Genomic DNA, 18,756 nt, shown 5'->3' on the forward strand with positions numbered 1-18,756 from the left:
ATCGCTTTTTGGTGTGTTTGGGCTGCGTACACCACCACAGAACTCCCAAAGGTGGCGGCTGATGCTGCAGAAACTCCTGAGGTAGTGGCGCTCGCTGCTGTGTTCCCTGAAGCGATGGTGCCCACTGCAGTTTCTCCAGAGATGGCGGCGCATGCTGCAGAACCTCCCGAAGCGGCGGTGCTCGCTTCAGTTACTTGCGTGATGGTGGCGCCCAGCAATACACTTTCAGACTGTCATGTCATGGTTGAAGGAACCATTGCTGAACTCTCCCTGTATCCTGATGGCACTACTGTAGAACCTCCAGAGGTGTCAGTGGTACCCACTTATGAACTCTCGTCCTGTTTTGTTCCGGCCAAGGAGGCCGTCTGTGAACTCTCGTCCTGTCCTGCCACGGCTATGGAGGCCATCTGTGAATCCTTGTCCTGCCCTGTCACAGCTATGGAGGCCGTCTGTGAATCCACGTCCTGCCCTGTCACAGCTATGGAGGCCGTCTGTGAACTCCTTCCTTGCTCTGAACCGGCCATGGAGGCCAGTTATGAACTATTGTCCTGCCCTGACCCAACCGAGGAGGCTACCTCTGAACTCTCAGCCTTGTCTGTTACACTCAAGGATGCGGGCTGAGAAATTCCTGACTGTTTTGCTGCGCCTATAGGGGCCGTTCGTGAATCCTCATCTCTGCCTGTCATGGCCATGGAAGCTGTAAATTAAGTTTCTGTAAGCCTTGTTAACCCTGCCATGAACCCCAGAACAAAAATACCATTCAATGTCTGCCCCATTAACCCTGCCATGAACCCCGGAACAAAAAGAACATTCAATGTCTGCCCCGTAAACCCTATCACTGACAAAATAATCACTCATGAACTGTCTGCCTGTTCTGTTTCTTCAAATGTGTCTGATATTGAGCCATCTGTCTGTTCCATTTCAAGTAATGTGTCTGATGAACTTTGTCAGTCCTGTTTTAGTCATCGAGTCTATTGTTGTACCATCCGTCTGTCCAGCTTTTATTAATAGGTCTGAGTATAAATTGTCTTGCCAGGTTCTGTCACTGAACTGTCTACTCCAGCCTCTGTCAATTCACCTGGTTATGAACAATCTGTCTGCACAAAGGTATCTTTTGAGTCTGATGTTGAACTGTCTGTCTGGTTTAAATCAACTCCTGCATCTAATTGTGAACTGTCAACCCAATCAGCCTTTGCCAATGTACCCAATACTGAACGGTTTGTCTGTCCAACCATTCTCAATGAAATTAACATGGAACTTTCAGCCCTGTCTGTCACAGCCCAAAAACCTGCCTTTGCACCCTTAACCCTGCCTGTCTTGAGCCCAGAGACTATAAATGCATCCCATGTCTTTCACGTTAACTCTCACTGCCATAGAGACTATTCATGAACTTGCTGCTTGTTCTGTTCCTCCAGGTGTGTCTGTTGAACCGTCTGTTTTACCAGTCCTAGTCTGTGATCCTGTTTATGAACTGTAATCATCTGTCATCGGCAGCTGCAACAAATCACACACTCTATATAACACCCACTCAGTTCTCTGAGTATTGTTTAGCGTTTATCGCTCACCTAGTGATAGCTACATTATGGAGCCAGTTTTCTGCCCTAGTTTCTAGTTCTTAGTTCATAGTCTAGTCTAGCCTTTTCTGGTGTTTTCCTGTTTAATGTTCTCTGCCTGTGTATCTTGGATTAACCCTTTGCCTGCTGTTTCGGACTCTGTTTGCACCTCGACTGGACTTTTGCTCGTGTACCTGAAGTATCTCTCGTTGTCTTGCTCCCTGGATCACATTCGCCGCCAATCAACCCCGTCTGTTTATTGGACTGCTCTTGTGTCTTGCCTACGATATACCTATTTGCCATTGTTTGACCCTTGCTTGTTTTGTGACCACGTCTTTGAATAAAAGCTCTGCACATGGATCCGCACGCCTTTTGTCTTGTCTGTCCCGTAACATCATGTGTTGTTGTTCATCTGAGGTTTTATTTTCAAATTTATTTCCAAATTTTTATATATATATATACACACACACACACACACACACACACACACGTATATTTATTTATTTTGTATTTTTATTTTTAGAGCAGCATTGCATTTTTTTTTTCCCCTGTCTGATCATCAGCAAGCAAATTGGACTAGCAGTGCACCAATCACAGCAAAGACTTGTTTTTCCCCCTTTTTTTAATCTATTTTTATTCATGGGGTGTGATGACAACACAAAACTTGACACACATTTAAAATGGCCAAGCAAACTAAAGTCAATTCAGAGACAAGCAGGTTGTGCTCTTGAATCTTGTGATAAACAAGTAACACCAGGGGTGTAAAAGTTGAGAACCAATTGATGTGACAACTGTATATCTTAAACTCAACTACCTTTGTAGGTAAAGAACATTTCAGAAGTAGTTATATTCTGACTTTATATATTTATATGTAATAGTAACATCTTATTATATTTATTTTATCTGTATGCTTTGTTTAGGTCACAGATGGACAACCTGACATTCAGATACAGTGTACTACTAGTGGAGGGACTGAATGTTACATCTCAGTCAAGCCTTTCTGCATTTATGCTTATTTTGATTCTTTACATATTTATAATGTTATCTAACATTGGGATGATGATTCAGATTTCAGTAGAAAAAAGTTTACACCAGCCTATGTACATTATTTTCTGCAACTTGACACTGAATGATATATTAGGTTCTACTGTTCTTTTGCCACACTTGTTGAGGGATATTTTAACAGACCCCTCTAAGCGCTTCATCACATATGTAGAGTGTGTTATTCAAGCTTATTTTGCTCATTTGAATGGTACAGCATCTCACACGGTGATAATGATCATGGCCTTTGACAGATATGTGGCCATATGCAATCCACTGCGATACTCAACTATAATGAGCAATAATATGGTGGTTAAACTGTCAGCAGGAGCCTGGGGTGTTGCATTAATGCTGGTGGGAATTTTAATTGGCCTCAGTGTGCGTTTGTCTCACTGCAGATCTGTGATTCAAAACCATTTTTGTGATAATGCGTCACTTTTTAAACTGTCCTGTGAAAATACTGTGATCAACAATGTATATGGATTGACTTTCACTGTGGTTTTATTTGCCTCCTCAATAGGGAGTGTGGCATTAACATATCTCAGAATAGTGATGGTATGCTTCAAAAGTAAAAACAAAGCAACCAACAGCAAAGCCATAAAAACCTGCAGCGCTCACTTGACTGTTTATATAATCATGCTTGTCTCTGGATCTGTTGGAATTTTCCTCCATCGTTTCACTGTATATGCTGAAACTAGGAAACTAGCTAATGTATTGTTTCATGTTATTCCACCAGTCTTGAATCCCATAATATATGGTTTACAAGCCAAGGAAATAAGACAAAGGATTTTTAAACTTTTAAGAAATAAAGTTAATACAAAGTGATTTAATTTATTTACATGTCTATAAAAGAATGAAAACAGTCACTCTTCTAACCTTTGAAAATAAATTATTATTATTATTATTATTATTGTTGTTGTTGTTGATGCTGTTGTTGTTGTCATTTTGTTATTGTCTTTTGCACTTTTTTGTGTATAGACACAAAGGTAAATATGAAAACAAAATACACTGTAATTCATATACAAATGTTATTACATAAGCAGCAGGTATACTATATGCTAAATATATTATGGCTAATTTGTTATTTTCAGTGTCTCAATACAGGTTGCAATAAACTTAGATTACGTAATAAAGAAGAGGGGTTACACTTTATTTTAAGGTGTCCTTGTTACAGTGTAATTATACATTTAAGTACTGAGTAATATTAATTAACTACATGTACTTACTATATGGTTAGGGTTAGGATTAGGGTATGGTTTAGGGTTACTTGCATGTAATTATGCATAATTAAGGGTTAGGGTTAGTAGTGCGTTAAATGCTAGGCTGTTGCGAGTTACCATGTGTGCAGTGAGAGAGTTTTGAGTTGTAATAAAAAGGTTTCAAGTGTCATAACAACTGAATTACACCATCATTTCTGTCTTTCCACGTGGCTTAAACTTTATAATTAAGCAATTTCACAGGAAAGAGTTCTGCTGTGCACTGTGCAGTGATATATGTTAACACAGAACACAAATAAATTCTCAGTGTTTTGCTGAATTATTGAAATAAATGCTAAAAAGAAAAACAAAAGCAACATAAATCAGTGTAACATGGATAGACGACAAATCTAAAGGCAGTTTATGTTTAATTAAACAAAAATACAAGACTAAACAAAAAACATAAAACAAATTCACCAATATTACAGTCATAAAGTCAAAACTTTAATGGCATAATTAGCGGGCATTTACAGTAGGCTTAGACATATAATAATAATAATAATAAACAAATATTAAATAAAGAAACAATCACTGAATGGATTTGGTTGAATAAAAATACTTTTATATTATTTCATTTTCATACATATTCTCTTAACATTATTATTGAATCCTCTCTATACATTGCATACTATAATATAATAGCATAATATAGGTTAATATTGTCACGAATCCGGTCTATGAACTTCCGTTCACTCACCACCAGAGGTCACTCGCTCACCACATTGACTCTCACAGCACACATCACACTGGACTCAATTTCCCATCATCCATTGCACTGATTGCACACACAGCTGATTGCACTGATCACACACCCTACTTAAGCCATGGACTTTCTCCCCCTCACTGCCGAGTATTGTATGCACTTATCCCTCTCCTAGCGATAGCTACTACGGAGCCCACTTAGTTGTCTTAGTCTTGCCTGTTTGTTTCTAGCCCGTGTTCCCTGGATTAACCCTTGCCTTGCCGTTTGGACACTGTTTGCACCTCTCTTGGATTCTAGCTCGTGTACCTGCATTATCTCTCTGCCTTGCCCCATTGGATACTGCTCGCCGATAGTCGACCCACGCTTGTCCTAGGATTACTCTTTGTCTTGTCCCTGCCATACCTGTTTGCCATTGTTTCGACCCTGCCTGTATTTATGACCATGCCTTTAAATAAAAGCTTGCACATGGATCCGCATGTCTCGCGTCTCGTCAGCCCCGTTACAAATATAATAATTTCTTAATTCTGCACTTTTTGTCATTCTTGATTAAAAATAAAATGTTAATTATTAATAATAAAGAATCAAAATGACCAGACAGGTGTGCACATCCCAAACACCCAGATCGGGCTCAGGTGCAGAACAACTAAGTAATTTAAACGAAAACAAAAGGATTGAAATCCGCACACTGAAAAATAGCTGCTCAAAATGAATTTATTAATAGCAACGTTTCGATTCGTTGCTATTAATGAATTCATTTTGAGCAGCTATTTTTCAGTGTGCGGATTTCAATCCTTTTGTTTTAATTTATTAATAATATCCATTTCTGATAATCCTAGGCTGCCATGGTCATGCAGGTTTGTTTAAGCTTTAAACCCATCCTTGCCTAGTGCACTGCTGCATCGTTATCTGGCCACGAGTAAAAGGTGAATTGACAACCACAACATATTGGCCACGTACACACTGCAGCTAAATTCGGTTGTCAATTCAAATTTTAATGCTTAATCCAGTTCTGTACATACACAGTTCATTAATTTACAGGAATGACAACCACATGCTAAAGTAATTGATTCCTGAAAAATGCAGATAGTGACAACTGAATTGACATATTACAGTTGTGTCTTTTCTGTATGTGTCGTGCAGGAAATCACAGGGTACATTGTGATTTATTTATGTTGCCAGATCTTGCTATAAAAAATAAAAATAAAAATAAGACGAAGCCCATAATATTCTCAAACGCGTTATCTAAGCTACATACCAAAATAAAGTGACCTGCGCCTGTCTACTTGATTAATTTCATAAACTGTATCACTTTATGAGCCCCACCTCACAATTTGCAGAACTCTGTCTCGTTGCCAGATACCACAGGACATGTTCAGAAGTCTTGTGAAATTTATGCCTTGATGCATCAGAGCTGTTTTGGTAGGGCGAGGGGGAATTACACAATATTGGCCATTTAAACCGGTAAACTCTTGGAAATTTTTTTAGTTCAAGGATCCAATAAGCGACTTATGTCCTGATGTCAGTAAATTATTCTTTGTTTGGCTTCAAAGCACAAGCGTTTTATAATGGATGCTGGCCAAAGGTGTTTTAGATTATGCAATGGTCAGTGGTTTAGTAATTCTAAATGGATCCATATAGTAACATATATGTACAGTCAGGTCAAGGGAGCTGGTTTAGTGATCTTTTGCCATCTCCTTGTGGTCGTGTTTGCTATCACAGTTTTCTTGGTGCTTATTTGTATTTACTTTTTTTTTCTTTTCTTTTCATGGTTTTTGTTGTTGCATTAACATATACTGTGAATTATTAAAATTAAAAAGTACTTTTTTACTAGTGAAATTTTTTAGGGAATGGGAAGTATCGACACTTCTTTTTCCACTGCAAGCCTTCTCACATTATAATCTGGCTACACAGACAAAACAAGCCAAGAACCATTTATGAATTAGTTTTTGCTTTTTAGTTTAGTTACTTTTTATGTATTAGAAATGCAAGACTTCACACTGGTTATTTTAATAGCATAAAAATGGGTTATTTAAACTTATTTATTTATTTAACTTACATATTTAAACTCCTATTATTATCACTCAGGCGGTCTACACTTCAAAATTAATAGCTTGCTTACATCAGATATACACTTTATTGTTTATGATGAGAACATTCATGAGAGTGCGTGCTGAACAAAAGTTATTTTGCATTCATAAGCCCAACAGAAATGTGTGTGAAAATTCCAGATCTATTTTCACTCTTGAGGAATGATGAAAAGACAAGACATATATAAAATAGCCGAGCACCCTCTCGCTCTTGTGCTCTTGAATCTCAGGATAACAAATATGATACATAATGTTTTAATTACATATGCAACTTTATGAAAATTAAACACGGGTTTACCACAAATTAATAACTAAGGTAAAACTAAAGCAACCACACATTAACATGGTTTTGCTATACTAGCCATTTAGCTTCACCATGGTATTTGTAGTAAAACTGATTATAGACTATTAATTGTAATCAATTCAAATGACTATACGCAATTCGCACATACAGAGCGCGTGATCTCTGAAACGCCGAGATGTCCAAACCAGACCCTCCCACCTCTATAATAAATACGGAGATGTTAGTCCCGTCCGAATTGGTACATGAAAATCGCAGACGTCAGGTGATAAGAATCAAAACTCAAACCTAGTTTAGAAAACTAGTCCCGTCCGAATAGGGCTTTAGGCTGTCAAGGCTATTTTATTCTCTTTAAACATCGGGTGAAATGATTCTTTCTCTTTAATACAGATGATGCTGGACCATTAATAAATTAGTCATGACAAAACAATTATGACATCCGATGTATTTTCTATGAGCGATTATAAGGTTAACAAGCTTAATACCGTAGCATGCCACCCACTACAACTAACATGGCGATAAGCTTGTGTGTGAACTGATATTAGGCTTATATTGTAGACCTACGTGTTGGGTTTCGTTCAATATGATGTTAAGTGGCAGATCAGTGGGTTTAATGCGGTTGAATTAATGCGAAAGAGACGTACTAGGTTTCAGACAAAACCTAAAATACTATGGATGACGCAAATAATAATTATAATATGACCGGCGTGGTGAACCATGGAACTCATATTTAAACACAGTCTCCATGCTATGTACACATGCTGTGTACACATATCTATCCTTACAAGTACAATTTTGGCTGTATTATTTGTGTCCCCTTCAAAAATTGCTCTTAAGAAATTTTACGTTTGTTGTCCCCCCCCCTACTGTCATTGAAATTTACGCCCCTGTCTACAGGTGTGACCATTTGGAGCACGAGAACAGCTCCTACTGAGGTTTCTCATCCCCCATACACAGATCTAATCTGTTTTGGGGCAGAGAATAAATGTTTATGGGCCTTTTGATCTGGTAGTATTTAAGGGAAAGTTGCAATCAGTCAGGGCGATTCTGCAGCCAGATCAGCCCGTAGTGTATTTCATATGCTCCATTCTATGTATTTTCTTTAAGTCAGGTATACAGGTGCTGGTCATATAATTAGAATATCATCAAAAAGTTGATTTATGTCACTAATTCCATTCAAAAAGTGAAACTTGTATATTATATTCATTCATTACACACAGACTGATATATTTCAAATGTTTACTTCTTTTAATTTTGATGATTAGAGCTTACAGCTCATGAAAGTCAAAAATCAGTATCTCAAAATATTAGAATATTTACATTTGAGTTTGAATAAATGACCATCCCTACAGTATAAATTCTGGGTATCTCTTGTTCTTTGAAACCACAATAATGGGGAAGACTGCTGACTTGGCAATAATCCAGAAGACGAACATTGACACCCTCCACAAAGAGGGTAAGTCACAGAAGGTCATTACTGAAAGGTGTGGCTGTTTACAGAGTGCTGTATCAAAGCATATTAAATGCAAAGTTGACTGGAAGGAAGAATTTGGGTAGGAAAAGGTGCATAAGCAACAGGGATGACCGCAAGCTTGAGAATACAGTCAAGTAAAGCCGATTCAAACACTTGGGAGAGCTTCACAAGGAGAGAACTGAAGCTGGAGTCAGTGCATCAAGAGTCACCACGCTCAGACGTCTTCAGGAAAAGGGCTACCAAGCCACTTCTGAACCAGAGACAACGTCAGAAGCGTCTTACCTGGGCTGTGGAGAAAAAGAACTGGACTGTTGCTGTCACGAATCTGGTCTGCACTCCCGTTCATTCACCACTAGAGGTCACCCGCTCACCACATGGACTTTCACACCACACATCACATGGACTGCATTTCCCATCAGCCATCTCACCAATCACACGCACACAGCTGTCACCAATCACTCATTGCACTAATCACACGCACACCTGATCACACAGCATCACTAATCACACACACTATTTCAACCCTGGACATTCTCTGCCTCGGGGCCGAGTATTGTAAGCATTATTGCTGCCCTACAGAGCCCTATTAGTTTTCCTAGCCTTGCCTTGCCTAGCCTTAGTTTGGATTGTTTTCCCCTGCCTGGACTATCGCTCACGTTGTTGGACTACCTCTCCTGTCTCGCCCCTTTGGATTTTGTTCGCCGATCGTCGACCCACGCTTGTCTTAATTTACTCTTTGTCTCGCCCATGTGATACCTGTTTGCCACTGATTGACCCTGCCTGTTATGACCACGTCTCTGCCTAATAAAAGCCTGCACATAGATCTGCACGTCTCTCGTCTCGTCAGCCCCGTAACAGAATACACGGCCACGCAAGGATCCAGCGGCTTTTCATGCGGATATTGGCCAGGAATGGACACTGCGAGACTGTTATTAACCCTCGAGCAGGGAGTGCGATCGCTCAAGGATTACATACAAGAGTATTTGGATGTAGCCTATTTTTCTGATCTGCCGGACTGTGTGCTTATAGATTTCTTTTGCGAGGGCGTTAACCAGCCACTCAAATCATTAGTAACCCTTGAAGGTCCCCGTTCGTCTCTAATGGATTTTATGGAGTATGCTCTATTGACTGTGGGTTCATCGTTCACTGTGGGTGTCGCGGAGGAACGCGACACCGCACTCAATTGTATGATCACAACTGCGCAGGAGCACGCTCACAAAATGGCGGTGCCAGCGGAACCCGTTCACAAAATGGCGGCCACAACAACACCCCATCATGTTCTTGCTGCCAGTAATGAGCCAGGTCAAGTCACAGTCGATCTTAAAGAGCCCAGTCAAGTCACCATTGATTTTCATGAATCCAGTCAAGCTACTGCTGATCGTCATGAGTCAGGCCAAGTCACAGCTTCTCTTCGTGAGTCAGGCCAAGTCACAGCTTCTCTTCACGAATCAAGCCAAGTCAAAGCTGATCTTCACAAGTCGAGACAAGTCACAGCTGATCTTCACAAGCTAAGTCAAGTCACCGTTGATTGCCACGAATCAAGCCAAGTCAGAGCTGATCTTCATGAGCTAGGTCAAGTCACAGTTGCTGTTAAAGAGCCCAGTCAAGTCACAGTTGCTGTTAAAGAGCCCAGTCAAGTCACAGCACGTCTCGGCTGTTCGTCCAGAGTCACAGCACGTCTCGGCTGTTCGTCCAGAGTCACAGCACGTCTCGGCTGTTCGTCCAGAGTCACAGCAGCACGTCACGGCTGATCTCCTAAAGTCAAGTCACGTCACAGCTGTCCGTCCAGAGTCACAGCGGTTCGTCCAGAATCACTTCACGTCTCAGCGGTTCGTTCAGAGTCACAGCAGCGCGTCACAGCGGCTCGTCCAGGGTCACAGCATCACGTCTCCGCTGACCTTCCAGAGTCACAGCATCACGTCTCCGCTGACCTTCCAGAGTCGGGTCACGTCTCCACTGACACACCCAGATCATCAAGGTCAGTCTTCCACTATCCCAGTTTGATGTCTAGTTTAAGGGATGTACCGCTGGTGTCTGCACGCACGGCTGGTATCCCCAAACTAACTCACTCTAACCCTCCTGTTCTTATGCATATCCCCCTGTCTGAGGCACTTCCCCTGATGAGAATCGCTTTGTTGCGTTTGGGCTGCGCACACCACCGCCGAACTGCCCGAGGTGGCGACGCCCGCTGTAGCTTCTCCAGAGGTAGCGGTCCACGCTGCAGAACCTCCAGAAGCGGCGGGGCTCGCGTCGGCCCCCTGTATGGTGGTGGCACCCAGCAATGCACTCTCCCTGTGTCCTGTGTTTACCACTGTAGAACCTCCAGAGGTGGCGGCAACCACCGCAGAACCTCCAGAGGTGTCAGCGGTATCTGTCAATGAACTCTCATTCTGTTGTGTTGCGGTCGAAGAGACCATTACTGAACTCTCCCTGTGTCCTGTGTTTACCACTGTAGAACCTCCAGAGGTGGCGGCAACCGCCGCAGAACCTCCAGAGGTGTCAGCGGTATCCGTCAATGAACTCTCGTTGTGTCCTGTCACGGCTATGGAAGCCGTCAATGAACTCTCGTTCTGTTCTGTCATGGCTATGGAAACTAACTATGAACTTCCGGTGTTCCCTACCTCAGTCCTTGTGTCTGTGCATGTTCTGTCTTCTCCTTGTGTCTCCATTCTCCCTCGGTCCCAGTCCCTGCTGTGGGTTCCTGATCCCTGGTGGGCTTCTGCTCCGCTCTGGTGGTCTTCTGCCCCGCCTGTTCCATCTGCTCCGCCGTGGTGGTCTGCTGTCTGGCTCTGGTGGTCTTCTGCTCCGCTCTGGTGGTCTTCTGCCCCGCCTGCTCCACCTGCTCCGCCCTGGTGGGCTCCTGCTCCGTCTGCTCCGCCCTGGGGGGCTCCTGCTCTATCTGCTCCACCATGGTGGTCTTCGGGTCCGTCTGCTCCGCTCTGGTGGTCTTCTGCTCCACCTGTTCCACCCGCTCCGCTGTGGTGGTCCACTATCTGGCTCTGGTGGTCTTCGGCGCTGCCCCGGTGGGCTCCTGCTCTATCTGCGCCGCCGTGGTGGTCTGCTGTCTGGCTCTGGTGGTCTTCTGCACCGCCGTGGAGATCTTCTGGTCCGCCCTGGTGGGCTCAAGTCCCGTCTGCTCCGCCCTGGTGGGCCCAAGTCCCGTCTGGTCCGCCCTGGTGGGCCCAAGTCCCGTCTGGTCCGCCCTGGTGGGCTCAAGTCCCGTCTGGTCCGCCCTGGTGGGCTCGTGTTCCGTCAGATCCGCCCTGGTGGGTTCCAGTCTCGCCCACTCTGCCCTGGCTTCCTGCTCTGCCGGCTCTGCCTCGGTCCCAGATCACTCCGCTGCCACGGGGACCTGGCCCTCCATCCCTCCCCCTGTTCCGCCTCCGCTCCACCTCCCTCCTGATTATAGACTGTGTGGAGCGTCTGGAAGCCGCTCTTTGGGGCTCTGTCACGAATCTGGTCTGCACTCCCGTTCATTCACCACTAGAGGTCACCCGCTCACCACATGGACTTTCACACCACACATCACATGGACTGCATTTCCCATCAGCCATATCATCAATCACACGCACACAGCTGTCACCAATCACTCATTGCACTAATCACACGCACACCTGATCACAGAGCATCACTAATCACACACACTATTTCAACCCTGGACATTCTCTCCCTCGGGGTCGAGTATTGTACGCATTATTGCTGCCCTACAGAGCCCTATTAGTTTTCCTAGCCTTGCCTTGCCTAGCCTTTGTTTGGATTGTTTTCCCCTGCCTGGACTATCGCTCACATTGTTGGACTACCTCTCCTGTCTCGCCCCTTTGGATTTTGTGTGCCGATCGTCGACCCACGCTTGTCTTAGTTTACTCTTTGTCTCGCCCATGTGATACCTGTTTGCCACTGATTGACCCTGCCTGTTATGACCACGTCTCTGCCTAATAAAAGCCTGCACATGGATCCGCACGTCTCTCGTCTCGTCAGCCCCGTAACAGTTGCTCAGTGGTCCAAAGTCCTCTTTTCAGATGAAAGTAAATTTTACATTTCATTTGGAAATCAAGGTCCCAGAGTCTGAAGGAAGAGTGGAGAGGCACATAATCCATGTTGCTTGAAGTCCAGTGTGAAGTTTCCACAGTCAGTGATGATTTGGGCTGCCATGTCATCTGCTGGTGTTGGTCCACTGTGTTTTCTGATGTCCACAGTCAACGCAGCCATCTACCAGGAAATTTTAGAGCACTTCATGCTTCCTTCTGTTGACAAGCTTTATGGAGAGGCTGATTTCATTTTCCAGCAGGACTTGGCACCTGCCCACACTGCCAAAGGTACCAAAAGCTGGTTCAATGACCATAGTGTTACTGTGCTTGATTGGCCAGCAAACTCGCCTGACCTGAACCCCATAGAGAATCTATGGGGTATTGTCAAGAGGAAGATGAGAGACACCAGACCCAACAATGCAGATGAGCTGAAGGCCACTATCAGAGCAACCTGGGCTCTCATAACACCTGAGCAGTGCCACAGACTGATCGACTCCATGCCACGCTGCATTGCTGCAGTAATTGAGGCAAAAGGAGCCCCAACTAAGTATTGAGTGCTGTACATGCTCATACTTTTCATTTTCATACTTTTCAGTTGGCCAAGATTTCTAAAAATCCTTTCTTTGTATTGGTCTTAAGTAATATTCTAATATTTTGAGATATGATTTTTGACTTTCATGAGCTATAAGCTCTAATCATCAAAATTAAAAGAAATAAACATTTGAAATATATCAGTCTGTGTGTAATGAAAGAATATAATATACAAGTTTAACTTTTTGAATGGAATTAGTGAAATAAATCAACTTTTTGATGATATTCTAATTATATGACCAGCACCTGCACATTTTTACTCTTAGACTCATCTTTGAACAACTGATGTTATGTATTTTCCTATTTTTGAATTGGCTCCTTATTGTTTTATGTAATTGGCACGACACGTTTAACTGACTAATAATAAATTGTTATAAAATTGTTATATTTGATTTATTCTGAACTGTCCTGAAATCAGTATGACTATTAGACTGTGAGGAGGCTTTTGTTACTGCAAATCTACGGCCAGGATAGATCAAACTGAAGGCTCATGAATGAACAGAGCAGTAGACACTTCATCGGAGACCTCAGATTTCTGTCTATCACTGGTGCTAGCAAGTTGTACGGGAAAAGACTAAGTCTAAGACTAAACTACACTTTTTGTCATAAGCAAGCAGTTGGTGGCAGACAATTAGGTATTAGTCTACCTACACCCTCTGACTAACATCGGACTGGTGAATTTGTGATCGTGAGACCGGCGCCTTCGGCCGACACTAGGCTCAAAAGAGACATTAGGTCCCCAGTGAACAGATAATTGAAAGTATGGGATGTCTAGGATAATCAAATATCTAAATTAATATATAAGCGATATTTGTGATCAGTTTTTAATTAGAAGTACATTCTAAATTTAATGATCACTTGGAATTGGAGTCAGATTGAATACGGGGCTAGACTAAAATTGAAACTAAATCCAGATAAATTCAGAGGCGCAAGTAAAAGACCGAACATGCATTAAACCTTCGACCAGGCCGCTGGATTCCGTTGTTTGGACTAGCGGGTGGATCCTTACATACATATAAGCAATAAGGTACGAGAGCCCACTTCGCATCGTGCCTAACAACGCCCTTCAGCCATGATTTATTCACGATACAGTATGGCCTCGAGTACCTTTCTAGCGATTATCGCTGATTTGATTGCACAAATACTATTTAAACTAAACTGAGCTAGACAATGACATCTCTGAATTCAATAATGCAATGCCTTTAACTGAAAATTGAGTGTTTAATCTTATCATTATACATTACTGACACTCTATCCTCCAATTTGATACTGTTAAGTGCTTTGACACAATCTGTATTGTTAAAAGCGCTATATAAATAAAGGTGACTTGACTTGACTTGACCTTATTGCTTTTATAAAACGGTTACCACACAATAAAAAATCTTAAAACCAAAATTGTATGTATTGAAATGTTACATTTTTGAAGCAAGTTTGTTAAATGCTGTCCTTCTGCTAAAAAATAGTTCCTGACAGCAACAGTAAACTGCAAGAGAATGTTCCGCAACATGCCTCATCCAACAGAGAATAGGAGCTCTTATCATCTGCTTTGCCATTTATTGTTTTAACACCATATATTACATTTTCTCACACACATACATCTGCTTATTTCTCAGTATGAGAAAACATCTGTTTTCTGTCTTTTAGTTTCAAAACAGACCGATTCTCAGGACAGCGTGAGTTTGCAAGCGTCATTACAGTGTAACTAAGGGCACACAAACATCACATCTCCGCATGAGAAATGTTTATTAGACCGGGAAGGGCGTGGTCTCAAAATTAAAGATGAAAGATGCAACATAACGCCAGCAGGGGTCACTCATTGCCGAATACATGGAACAGTTTTAATGCTATATTACCGATTGTTTATGTTGCTAAGGGTGGTTGCTAAGAGTGTTGCTCAGTGATACACAGAACTGTTGGGTGAAGAAGTCATAGCAGTGACCAATCAGAATCGAGGAATGGAACTAACCGTTTAAAAATAAATAAATATATATATATATATATATACACAGGTGCATCTCAATAAATTAGAATGTCGTGAAAAAGTTAACATTTCAAAAAGTGAAACTTTCATATATTTTAGATTCATTACATGTAAAGTAAAACATTTCAAAAAAAAAATTTGTTTTAATTTTGATGATTAGAGCTTACAGCTCATGAAAGTCAAAAATCAGTATCTCAAAATATTAGAATATTTACATTTGAGTTTCAATAAATGACCATCTATACAGTATAAATTGTGGGTATCTCTTGTTCTTTGAAACCACAATAATGGGGAAGACTGCTGACTTGGCAATGATCCAGAAGACGAACATTGACACCCTCCACAAAGATGGTAAGTCACAGAAGGTCATTACTGAAAGGTCTGGCTGTTTACAGAGTGTTGTATCAAAGCATATTAAGCAGAAGACCACCAGAGCAGAGCAGACGAACCTGAAGACCACCACGGTGGAGCAGAAGCACACCACGACAGATCAGGAACCCACAGCAGAGACTGGGACCTAGGGAAAACTGAGACACAAGGAGGAGACAGAACATGCACAGACACAAGGACTGAGGTAGGGAACATGTGAAGTCTATCAACATTTTCCCTGGTGGCAACTAAGCAAGTGGGTAGTTCACAACCAGCCACCATGGCTGGTTCAGAACGGGGCAAGAGTTCAGAGATGGCCTCTTCTGCCAGTTCAAAGCAGGGCAAATGTTCAAAAGCGGCCCCCGTGGCCGTGACAGGACAGGACGAGAGTTCAGGGACAGCCCTTCTGGCTGTGACAGGACAGGCAGAGAATTCACAGGCAGCCTCCATGGCTGTGACAGGACAGGCAGAGAATTCACAGGCGGCCTCCATAGCCGTGACAGGGCAGGACGAGAGTTCAGGGACAGCCCTTCTGGCTGCGACAGGACAGGCAGAGAATTCACAGGCGGCCTCCATGGCTGTGACAGGACAGGTGGAGAATTCACAGGCGGCCTCCATGGCTTTGACAGGACAGGCAGAGAATTCACAGACGGCCTCCATAGCCATGACAGGGCAGGACAAGGAATCACAGACGGCCTCCATAGCCGTGACAGGGCAGGACGAGAGTTCATTGACGGCCTCCATAGCCGTGACAGGATAGGACGAGAGTTCAGGGGGAGCCCCTCTGGCTGTGAGAGGACAGGCAGAGAATTCACAGACGGCCTCCATAGCCGTGACAGGGCAGGACAAGGAATCACAGACGGCCTCCATAGCCGTGACAGGGTAGGACGAGAGTTCATTGACAGCCTCCATAGCCGTGACAGGATAGGACAAAAGTTCATTGACGGCCTCCATAGCCATGACAGGATAGGACAAGAGTTCATTAACGGATACCGCTGACACCTCTGGAGGTTGACACCAGCGGTATATCCCTCAAACTAGACATCAAACTGGGATAATGGTAGACTGACCTTGATGATCTGGGTGTGTCAGTGGAGACGTGACCCGACTCTGGAAGGTCAGCGGAGACGTGACCCAACTCTGGACGAACAGCTGTGACGTGCTGTGACTCTGGATGAACAGCTGTGACGTGCTGTGACTCTGGACGAACACCTGTGATGTGACTCGATTCATGACGATCAACTGTAACTTGGCTTGATTCATGACGATCAGCTGTGACTTGGCTTGACTCGTGAAGATCAGCGGTGACTTGGCTTGACTCACGAAGAGAAGCTGTGACTTGGCTTGACTCGTGAAGATCAGCTGTGACTTGGCTTGACTCATGAAGATCAGCTGTGACTTGGCTTGACTCACGAAGAGAAGCTGTGACTTGGCTTGACTCACGAAGAGAAGCCGTGACTTGGCTTAACTCATGACGATCAACGGTAGCTTGACTGGATTCATGAAGATCAATGGTGACTTGACTTGGCTCTTTAAGATCGACTGTGACTTGACCTGACTCATGACTGGCAGCAAGGACATGACTGGGTGTTGTTGTGGCCGCCATTTTGTGAGCGTGCTCTAGCGTGGTTGCAATCACACAATTGAGTTCGGTGTCGCATTCCTCCGCAACACCCACAGTGAACGCTGAACCAACAGTCAATAAAGCATTATCCATAAAATCACTTAGAGACGAACGGGGACCTTCAAGGGTTAATTGTGATTTGAGTGGCTGGTTAATGCCCTCACAAAAAAAAGTCTATGAGCACACAGTCCGGCAGATCAGAAAAGTATGCAAGATCTAGATACTCTTGTACATACTCCTCGAGTGGTCGCAAACCCTGCTCGAGGGTTAATAACAGTCTAGTAATATCCATACCTGGCCATGGTCCAGTTGAAAAGCTGCTGGATCCTTTTGCGGCCGAGTATTCTGTTATGGGACTGATGAGACTTGAGACGTGCGGATCCATATGCAAGCTTTTAATTGAGAAGAGACGTGGTCTAAACAGGCAGGGTCGAACAGTGGCAAAAAGGTATATAATAGGCAAGGCAAAGAGTCATCCAAAACAAAAGCAATAGTCCAGGCAGGGGAAAACACAATCCGAAACAGGCAAGGCAAGTCTAGGAAAACTAACAGGGGCTCTGTAGAGGAGCTAAAGCTAGGGCAGCGATAAATGCATACAATACTCGGCAGTGAGGGAGAGAAAGTCCATGGCTTAAGTACGGTGTGCAAATGGGAATCAGCTGTGTGTGATCAGTGCAATGAGCTGTGTGCGTGTCGTCAGTGCAGTGAATGATGAGAACTGTAGTCCGGAGGTGACGTGCAACAGCTAGTGTAGTGCAAAAGTAACTGTGGTGAGTGAGTGACCTCTGGTGGTGAGTGAATGGAAGTTCACAGACCAGATTCGTGACAGTATGTGTGTTGGAGCAGGGTAGGAACTAAACTCTGGTCTCTCTTGTAAAAGAGATTTTAAATCTCAATGAGACTTCCTGGTTAAATAAAGGTAAAATAAAATAAATAAATACAAACTCTGCAGGGCTGTGGCCCTCCAGGATCTGAATTTGACACACACACACACACATACATATATATATATATATATATATATATTGTGACGAGCGTCCCGATTACCCATCAGCGTCGTCCTGGAAACGGATCAGGATCACCTGCACTCCCTCGTTACCGGCCGCTCGGTCACAGCTGAGACTCATCAGCAGCCGCCACTTAAAGCCACGCCGAACCATGCCACAAGTGAGTTCACTCTCCATGAGCCAGGAGCTAATGCCTTTCTCTGGTTGTTCCCTCAGACAGCAGCGTGTGACCGAGTGGCACCCACTTGAGCACAGGATTTTGCACCGAACACGAACCCACGAGCAAGGAAGAGGACGAGAGTCGGCACGCACAGCACAGAGGCACCACCGCACTTGACACCCACCTGCTTGTTCACAAATAAATCCACCCTCCGGGGCATTTATTTTGCACTTCCTTGTCGTGTGATTCTTCACCCCGTGACAAGTGGTGGAGAATGCGGGCAGAATAGTGAAGGATCACCGACAAGCGGACTCATTTGCCTGACTGCTCACCGCCGAATTTTCTCTCTTTTTTTTTCTCTCTCCACAGAGGTGCGCGCTCCCTCCCCGGCTCACACCCCAGACATGGATGAACTCCTAAAACACCTCACTGAGGTCAGCATCCGCCAACAACAAATCGCCGAACATCTCGCCACTCGGCAGGGCCAGACGGAGCAGGAGCTTGCGACCCTCCGAGCCGCCTACCCACCGGCGCCACCACCAGATGCCCGTGTGCAAGCTGTGAGGCTGCTTCCGAAGTTG

General features: G+C 43.7%; 1 protein-coding gene across 1 annotated transcript; it reads left to right on the top strand.

Annotated features, from left to right (window-relative positions):
• Nucleotides 1-2,474: 2,474 nt before the first annotated feature.
• LOC131528963 (olfactory receptor 5F1-like) lies at nt 2,475-3,419 on the top strand. The gene has a single exon (XM_058758445.1). It carries the CDS (start codon nt 2,481-2,483, stop codon nt 3,417-3,419), a length of 939 nt encoding a protein of 312 aa, XP_058614428.1. The 5' UTR covers nt 2,475-2,480.
• The last annotated feature ends 15,337 nt before the right edge of the window (nt 3,420-18,756 follow it).

The sequence above is a fragment of the Onychostoma macrolepis genome, chromosome 21 (assembly GCF_012432095.1).
Source record: "Onychostoma macrolepis isolate SWU-2019 chromosome 21, ASM1243209v1, whole genome shotgun sequence".
NCBI classification, from domain to species: domain Eukaryota; kingdom Metazoa; phylum Chordata; class Actinopteri; order Cypriniformes; family Cyprinidae; genus Onychostoma; species Onychostoma macrolepis.